Raw genomic sequence first — 9,263 nt, 5'->3', positions numbered from 1 at the left:
ATTCACAATTTAGTAATTAGATACTCAAGTTCATATAACATAAGATATACCAAAAGTGACTCAACTAGATACGAATACATGTCAAACTATTCAAAAACATAAATACACCAACATTGTTGAGTCCGGGGTCTTCTCTGGATGCTGAAGTTGAAATTTAGGATCTTCAACATAACCTAACATATACACAGAAAACAAATTGTAAGTTGAGTAATTAACTTAGTGGTATTCTTGGTATTCCTACAATTCAATATTAACGCAAGTTATTGAAAAATACTTAATAATTACACATATGAAGACATCTTACTAAGTACATCATTTGTACTGCTTATGTCCATTTAAACAAGTTTCATAACCTAGTTCAAGAGTATTCCACATTAGCGTACTAAATTCCAAATCGAGTCGATTGATTCACCCAAATTTCATACCAATCTTTTGGATCATAACCCACTATACATAGTCTTTCACAATTGCAGTTCATATTAAATCTCATTATCAAATTTTGTTATTCTAACATTGTCCTATACAACATAATATGCTTATATTCATACAAGTTCCAATATTCAATATACGTACATATGTACTAACTTACCATGTAATATTCAATTCATAAGAAATTTAGTTTCTATCTATTATCATCTATAAGTATTAACATTTATTCAATTATCTTGCATTTCATCACATCACATTACACTACTAATTGAAATCAACCATTCATTATCTTTTGTATTAGCTCTCAGGCTCATTTAATTGGTTTGTAAATCATTAATAATTAACTATCGTATTTATAAACCTGCAGTAAAGTTTCGTAACATTTACTCGTTTTTAATCTATATTCATCCAATTTATCCAAAAATGTAATTATTAACCTGACATAAAATATGGCTTAATTGCACAATTTTAATTTCTTGAAAACAGGTACTGATACCCATGAAGAGTACCGATACCAAATTTAGCTTCGAATTTTGAAAAACACTTTATTTAAGTCATAAGTATCAATACCTGTAATGTGGTATCAATACCTATTGAAAAAGTATCGACACCCATTTAAGTATCAATATCGCTTTGGCATTTTGTTTGTCTATTAAATCAATTCAAATGGTAAAGTATTGATACCTATGCCATGGTATCAATACTTAATTGCTAAAATGGTAAAAAAATTTCTTTAAAGTACCTACTTCATGCCCAAACCTAAAATATATCAAATGGTGCCTTGGGCACTCATATGACCTGTATAAAACCATTTCAAAGCATACATTTTATCATTCATATACCAACTTTTCATTCAAGAACACATTAAACCATTCAAGTATCATGCAACCATATCAATTCACTTCCAAACATCATTGAAAATTGTGATGCTTACTAACTTACTTATTCAACATCAAAGCATGATCTGCTACGATTGTCCATTCCTACACCAAGCATCAAAATCATATAAAAATGTATACTCAATTCACCCACTGATGACTAGTTCATATCTAACACATTTCCACAACATTTTGCTTACCAATTCATGACATTATTAGTATACTATTTGTATATCTATTTCACATACCTAACAACAATTTCATTCATACCTTATCCAACAATTCTACTACCAACGTCACCCAATGTCCTTTAGCTACCTACCATATTATTTCATACTCATTTCACACTTCAAGCATATCACAACACAATTATATACACATGACTCACACCATTATCAAATAGCATTACATACACCCAATCTATACCAAAATACCAAACCATCCATCAAATTAGGATAATATAAACATAAAACTCCTTTAAGTGCATGCTCTAGTTATGTACTATTACAATTCATATATCATCGTTCTCCATTCATCATCAATTCATCATGCAATATAACATAATTCAGCACAAATTCTCAAATTAATTTCATACTTTCATCAAATTACGCTATTTTCAATTCCATTCAATCTAATTTTTTATCTCGATACTCAATATATTCACACCAATACAATTAACCTCTCATGACTTACCTCCATATCTTACCATATAATACAACAGAAATATGCGACAATTAAAATGAATTGAGTTATAGAAATACAAATAGGAAACTCGTGTCAATCATCGTCGACTCTTGCATTTCCTTACCCTGTTGACGATCCTGCGTCATTTTTATGCTATGAATAATAATTTAGTAATGGTATAATATCAAATTCTATTTGTATCACATTCAATTACAAGGTCATAAATATTTTGCAAATTATTCAATTTAATTATCTATTTCGATAATCAATCAAATTCACATTAATACTATTCGATCAGTCAATTTATTGATTCAAAATACTTTATATCATCCCATTATGTGCATATGAAATTTTAAATTTTATTTACAAAATTTCTTAAATTTTTATATTTTATTCAATTTAGTCCTTAAAATGGAAATTGTTATAACTTTCATATTTGAGCATCGATTTCGAAATCGATCTCAATTTCATCCTTCTAAAACCCTCTAATATCAATAATTTCATAAATGTAACATCAATTTTTCACACTTTAGTCCCTATATTCAAAATCAAACATTTAAATTTTATAAACTAGTCATTTTTCTTTTCTAAGCTTAAAAGTTAACATTTTAACACCAAAAGCTTCAAAAGTCATCAATGATGTCATTTCCAAACTTTAACAGTTTTGGAAACTAATACTAGAATTAGTTAAACCAAGCTTCAACGATCACAAAAAACACAAAATTTATGAAAAACAGGCTTTGTATACCTTACCATGCAAGAGTGAAAATTCAAGCTCTCCAAAGCTCTGCTTGCACCTTTAGCTATTTATTTTTATTATTATTATTACTTTACTTTTACTTTTAATCGTAAAATTACAAAATTTAACATATTTTTAATCAATCAAACTTACCAAACCGTCAACCACCTATTTAAGAGGTTATGCTACTTAGACCTTGTTTCAATTATTATTTAAGTCCTTCAGCAATTAAAAATCTATAACGATTAATTTTTTATCATTTTTTTAATTTAGTCATTATACCTTAATTAGTCACTAATTCAACAAAATTACTTATTCAAAATTCAATTTGCCTATATAATAACCCTTTAAATATTTAATAAAAATATGTATGGCCTCAGTGTACGGAAATGAGATCTCGATATCTCATTTTCTAACATCACTGATTTTAGGGTCACTAAGCTTGTACCTTATTTAACTATCCATTTAACAAATTAAAGGAGCAAACTCCGATTAAACTTCATACTAATCTCGTAAATATTAAATAACAATATTTGCGGATTCGAATATAAAAAATGGGGTTTCGAAACCACCTTTTTTAAGACAACTGAAAATTAGGTCGTTACAAGTGGTGTCGGAAACAGAAGTTCCGGAACCCCATTTTCGATGTTCGAATCCGTAAATATAATTATTTAATATTTACAAAATTAATATAAATTTTAATTATCTTTTTGAACATAATCTAAATTTAGAATTTTCTCAAAATGATTAAAAAAAATTATAAAACTATAATTTACTCAACCAGAAACCAACCATAGCTGTCCAAATCACAAATCTAATATCCATCCTTAGGACAAATAATTTTCTTAAAGAATATAAAAAAGGATACAATTTAAAACTATGGTGTAACTTAATTTCATCCAAAAGCTAATTTCTTGATTACAATTTAGGATATTAAATAAGAAAATTAAATTAATAAATCCAGGAAGAAGTAAATTATTACTTATATATAAATCCAAATCCAAAACCAAAGTATTTATGGATTTTTCTCCCTTTCTATCTCTGCTAATTTTTGTGGAACGAGCAAGCAGAGCTTCACAATCTTGATAGTCACGTGATATCCAGGTGAACCTTACACGTGCATTTCAATTAAAATAAAAATATCCAAAAAAAAAAAAAACCCAAAGCTTTATCGTTATTATGTTTTTGGTACATGACAAAGCTTTTATTTCTTTATCTCTCGTCTTGTGTACCTTTGTTTTCCAGGTCAAAGAAAATGGATACTAATTTCAGAACCTCTTCTTCTTTACTACAGCTGAGATCTTCTTTTTGTTTTTCTCCTTCACTCTCTTCTTCAAAGCTGAGATTATCGGTTTGTTTATTTTTTCTTTTCGTCTTTTTATTATCATATTCATTTTAAGTGGTTTATTGATATTAATCGCTTGTTCGTTTTGACAGAAATCAAAGCGGTTGAACTTTGTTCAGCATCGGTTAGTGATAAAAAATTCGTCTGGGTTTGATGAAGATTGCTCTTTTGATGGCTTTTCTGTTAAACCCAACAAGCTTTTCATGCAAGAGGTACCCTTTTCTCTTGTATCTTGGAGTAGGTGGTTCTCGGAAATTGTTTTAATTGTTTTAAAGTAGCAATTTTTTATTACTGGGTATTCTTTTTGTGTGATTTTTCTCATGGAAAGAAGGTAGCTTTTCGTTAATATCAGAGTTTGTGGTACATTCCCTGTGAAAGAAGATAGTTTTTGGTAAATTCTGTGAATTTAGTAGAGGAGTTGCTTTGGGTTTAGTTTTTTTTTTTCTTTAAATTTTTATGTGTCGATAAATTTTGATGGTTTTGTTCATGTTTTATGCCCTTTAGGCTATTGGAGCCGAGTATGGAGAAGGTTTTGAGACTTTCAGGTTGGACGGGCCTTTAAAGGTTGATGTGGTAAGGAATTTTAAGTTACTCTTTATTCATTCGATTGGTTGATCTGGTTTTCTACAAGTTTGGCCATGTTATTATCTTACGGATTTCTTTTGGTTTGAATAGGATTTCTTGAATGATAGATTACAAGAGGGTTTTCTTAAGCGAATTCGCTATGCCATGAAACCAGATGAAGCATATGGTCTCATTTTCTCTTGGGATGATGTGGTGGTAAGTCTTAATATTTTCCCTATACAAATAAGTCATATGTTGATTGATTTATACTTCTGATTGACCTTTTATGCATATTTGCTTGGCTTGTTGATTTGGAATTAAATACTATAAATTAAGCTTGTGATATAGTAGTCATAACCAACTAAAATGTAAATTTCTATAATGTAAAATTTTCTATCTTTACTTTTACTGTTAATCAGCTTGGCTTTATGCTTGAAACTTCTTATGCTGTGTGGCGTTAGATGGGAGTACCTTGAAAATTTAAATTGAATGTTAATTTATACTGTTTTCATTTTTGGCATGCAGGCAAATACTGGAGCTCTCAAGTTAAATGCTTGGAAAAAACTTGCCTTGGAAGAGGGTATGTACATGCACTTTTGTGGCTTCAGTATAAATGCTAGGAATAGAGGAAAGTAGGATAAGTTATGTATGTTGTCATGTATTTTTTTCTTCATAACCTTGTGTAGATGATGAGAGTCTTTAATAGATTCCAATAAATCATCCTTTATAATAGTTAAAGAGGGTTTTAGATTTATCAACATTGAAATCAACTGTAAGCTTAAAGGAGCTTTGATTTTCCTTCCTGTATTAATGGAGAAGTATCTTAGCGAGTTTGAAACCCCCTAACTTGAAAATGGAATTAGATTCCTTTTGCTAATTGAACTTGAAACCAACTATTGATTTAGAAAATTTCCTGCCATATAAAAATCCTAATGTTTTTTTTACTGAATCTTGTGCAGGAAAGGAAATTCCTCCTGAGGCTGATGCTCAAAAGTTGATGCTTTATGCAAGTGCTGATCATGTATTGCATAAGGTTCGGGTATTTTTGGTGCTTTAATAATTTGGATTATGTTTTCGGATGTTCAGCTATTTAAGCAACTTAGTGCTTGATGCTCTTTTAATAATTGGGGATTTGAGAGGGGATGTAGCTTGTCACTGTGATGTGATGTGAAAAGCCAGAAAGTTGCAACATTTATTGTCATAAAATTATTGGTTCTTAATTATGATTGTATTTGGTGTCTTCATTAGATAGTATATCTTTCTTTTTTCTTGTCGTAAAATTTAATCTCAGTTATAACAAATAAATAGGAAAGAAAGGTGAATTAGATGAGGGTTTCTTGATTTCCCCTTAAGTTCAGCTTTCTTGATTAATCCCATATGCAGTCATATTATGCTCTCTTTTTTATGTCTCTTATGAGTTTCCCAACATTTTTAGATTTTGCGCTGGGAAACCATAGAAAGTGAAGTAGATAGATTGAAGTCGAGGCTCTCACAGATTTATTATGATAATCTTCCAAAGGTGAGTGCTTGTTCAATTGATATAATGGGTTTTAAATTTGTCTTCCAAGTTAACAAACAATATTGCTGCTTTCATCTTCATTCAGCTAAGAAAACCAATGGAAGGTCTAGAAGAATGGCTTGATGCTGTATCTACGGCTCACATCCCTTGTGCTGTGGTTTCAAGTCTTGATCGAAGGAACATGGTTGATGCTTTAGAACGAATTGGCCTCAAGAAGTATTTCCAGGTTCTTTGTATTTCCAAGTATTTTATGTTTCTCTTGTATGGTGGCAACCAATATCGTTGCAGTTCTTTTGCTGTCTAGAGATGCCAATTTTTTTATAAAACGTTTCTACATGAAGACCTTTTCTAATCTTTCCTGTGTTACTGTAGAAGACTGTTCATTTAGGGGAAATTGAATAATATATGGATGATCTTGTGCATTGTATAGTATGGAAAATCTGTTCTTTATGTTCCATTCTCCAATGATGGTCTCAAGACCATATATAGTCAATGAAATTCAGAGGTAGTAAGGTTCTAATCTGGTAAATTTCTTTAATTGTTCACAGGCAATAATTTCTGAGGAAGATGGTATGGAGTCAATAGCTCATAGATTTTTGTCAGCAGCTGTGAAGGTATTTTCCATTTAAGATCAAGGCTTCATGCATCTCACCTATCATTGTTAGAGTATTTATCCTCTTAATTATCAATATGGTTTGGGACCTACATTTGAGTTTGTCATATTGCTGTGAGAGATTTTTAGATAGTATTGCGATCTATTTTTTCTGGGTGAAATTTCTTTTATTTCTTAAGATGTTTGCTCCAATATTTGGCAAATTTCATTGTTCTCAGTTTTCTTTAAGTAACAAGGAGAAATTTACTGTCTTATGGGTATGCAAAAGAGTTGTCATCAATCTTTGCTATGTTAACCTGCAGGTGAGTGTTGTATCTGCTCACTTCACAATACCAGCTGCCACTGACATGACTGAGAGTTCTTAATGAAGCTTGAGCGTGTGTTTATTACCGATTTTAGGCTTGAAAGCTTTCCAATATGTCAATCAATTTGAAGCACTTGCTAAATGCTATATTCTTTGTAACAGATGACAATTGCAAGAGTTAAAATGGTGGTTGAGATAATTTCTATCTATGCCAATTAGGTTAAAGATACTTTCTATCACTGTTATTTTAGTTCTCTTCTAAAATCTATATGAAGCACCTGCACTTGAATGCATTTAATTTCTTGATTATTGAGAATGGTGGTTGAGTTTTTAACTTGTAGCCATAATAGATGCCTCTATAGAAAGAAACTATTGAAGTTGATTACAGAAGCTTCTTTTTGTTGCTAATTTGTTCTCTTTTTGATAAATTCCTATTAATCCCTTGCAGCTGGATCGTAAACCATCTAAGTGCGTAGTGTTTGAGGATGATCCACGTGGCATTACTGCAGCTCATAACTGTACAATGATGGCTGTGGCATTGATTGGCTCCCACCCTGCGTATGTGTTTCATTAACATAGAAACATGCTATCATTCCTACATGGACACTTAATTGCAGCATTTGATAGAAACCATTTATGAAATGTGATATAGAACCGAACCCCGTTTAATAATAAATTATCTGATATACTTCTGCTATAGCTTATAGGAAGCAAAAAATAAAACAGGGATGTAACCCTTGGTCTTTTACACTTGGGAATAAACCTCAAAGTGACCCTTTTAAGAGTGGTTTTTAGATCTATGTTTAGAATATGCATAGTTAGTGCATATGACAAACGTATCAATGTTGCAAGTTTAAGAGATACTTTACTGGAAATGCAATCAGATTAGCAGAAAGCTATAGGGGGTTTTATTCTTATCGTCCTTTTACTAGAGAAATTACGTGCTATGTTTCTCCGTCGCTTCATTTCATTTCTTGAGTATCCATGTCTGACTTGTCCCAGGTATAGGTATAGGGATATGACTCTCCAACTACTGGCAAAACTTAGAAAAAATTGATCATACGCATGTTTGGTGTATACCTGCATTGACACACTCGAACCAGAGTGACATTGGTCATGTGAACAATTATGCTTCATTTCAAAACCTTCTCAGGCAGAAGATATTAGTGAAGTAAAAATTAAGCCTTGATAAATGTCATAACAAACAAACATATTGTATGATCAATTTTGGGCAATGTATTGATTTGTTGTGCTTGGTTTTTATGTCATGATTAGATATGAAGGAACTTGTTTTCTTACACTTGTGCACCTTTCTAATCTTTGGGAAGCCATCTGAAACCTGCAAATTAGAAATTGATTGACATGAAAAATGAAAACATGCAGGTACGATCTAGGGCAGGCTGATCTTGCAGTTGGTAGCTTTAATGAGCTTTCAGTGATTAATCTTCGAAGATTATTTGCTAACAAGGGTTCTACTTTCATGGACCGGCAAAAGCAGATCATAGAGAAGACTCCTCCGAAAAGGAAGCTTACAGTTGATACCATCTTCTGAATCATTTTCACCTTCCTTTCATTTCAAAGTTGTCCCTGTATTTTAAGCGAGAGCGCAGTTTAGGAGATAGTTGTATGAGCCATGAGTACATAGTTGCATGATCCATGTTACTCTTCATTTTCATGGTATGGAGATACATACATGTATCTGGGGCTGAGTCCGAGTAACATAGGTCCACAGTTTACTTTAAAATTTGATTTAGTTAGGAAAATGTTGTCCCATATATCATTCAACTGATTGTACAGTAGATTGAGTTGTCATCATGTGAACTTCACAATAAACAGAAACTGTTGGAGCAGACGAATCTCTGGACAATCCGGATGGCCATTGTAATTTTGTGCAGAATCAGTGAAAATGATACCCTTTCTGCATTACTTTTAGCCAAAGGTATTTCTGTTTTTTACTCTGCTATTTCATAATGCTTATATCACGGTCCACAACCATAAAAACGCCTTTACGTGCTTGCCAAGGACCAGGACGCTAATGTGAGGTGGCTAAGTTTTAAGTTCTTAATTTTTGCATTTGCCTTACCTAAGCAAATACAAAAAATATGAAAATAGGGCAATACTAACCCCATTCAGGAATTTAATGTCAGCAGAACAATATTTTCCTTGCATATGTTAGCTATTAGAAAAG

The 9,263-nt window shown here is 31.5% G+C and overlaps 1 protein-coding gene across 2 annotated transcripts; it reads left to right on the top strand.

The window, feature by feature from the left end:
• The first annotated feature begins 3,898 nt into the window (after positions 1 to 3,898).
• Positions 3,899 to 8,998, top strand: LOC107904739 (5-amino-6-(5-phospho-D-ribitylamino)uracil phosphatase, chloroplastic). 2 transcript variants are annotated; one of them, XM_016831205.2, is made up of 11 exons: positions 3,899 to 4,081; positions 4,168 to 4,287; positions 4,580 to 4,648; positions 4,751 to 4,855; positions 5,165 to 5,219; positions 5,599 to 5,672; positions 6,075 to 6,158; positions 6,244 to 6,384; positions 6,707 to 6,772; positions 7,524 to 7,633; positions 8,459 to 8,998. In XM_016831205.2, exons 1-11 carry the CDS (start codon positions 3,923 to 3,925, stop codon positions 8,625 to 8,627), a joined length of 1,152 nt encoding a protein of 383 aa, XP_016686694.1. In that variant the 5' UTR covers positions 3,899 to 3,922; the 3' UTR covers positions 8,628 to 8,998. The 2 variants fall into 2 exon arrangements, 1 of the variants encoding a protein (XP_016686694.1); XR_001686312.2 differs by lacking the exon at positions 8,459 to 8,998 and adding an exon at positions 7,074 to 7,294 and having other exon boundaries at positions 3,907 to 4,081; positions 7,524 to 7,636.
• Positions 8,999 to 9,263: the final 265 nt, after the last annotated feature.

The sequence above is a fragment of the Gossypium hirsutum genome, chromosome D05, assembly GCF_007990345.1.
Source record: "Gossypium hirsutum isolate 1008001.06 chromosome D05, Gossypium_hirsutum_v2.1, whole genome shotgun sequence".
In the NCBI taxonomy this organism is placed as follows: domain Eukaryota; kingdom Viridiplantae; phylum Streptophyta; class Magnoliopsida; order Malvales; family Malvaceae; genus Gossypium; species Gossypium hirsutum.
The sequence above is the reverse complement of the archived record's forward strand: the minus strand, read 5'-3'. Positions and strand labels throughout refer to the sequence as shown.

What these genes read in the sequence shown, in the direction of transcription:
- LOC107904739 (XM_016831205.2), top strand. Translation starts at nt 3,923, where the DNA reads ATGACAAAGCTTTTATTTCTTTATCTCTCGTCTTGTGTACCTTTGTTT. An exon ending in ACAAGCTTTTCATGCAAGAG is followed by an intron (nt 4,288 to 4,579) that starts GTACCCTTTTCT and finishes TATGCCCTTTAG; the next exon opens with GCTATTGGAGCCGAGTATGG. An exon ending in AAAACTTGCCTTGGAAGAGG is followed by an intron (nt 5,220 to 5,598) that starts GTATGTACATGC and finishes AATCTTGTGCAG; the next exon opens with GAAAGGAAATTCCTCCTGAG.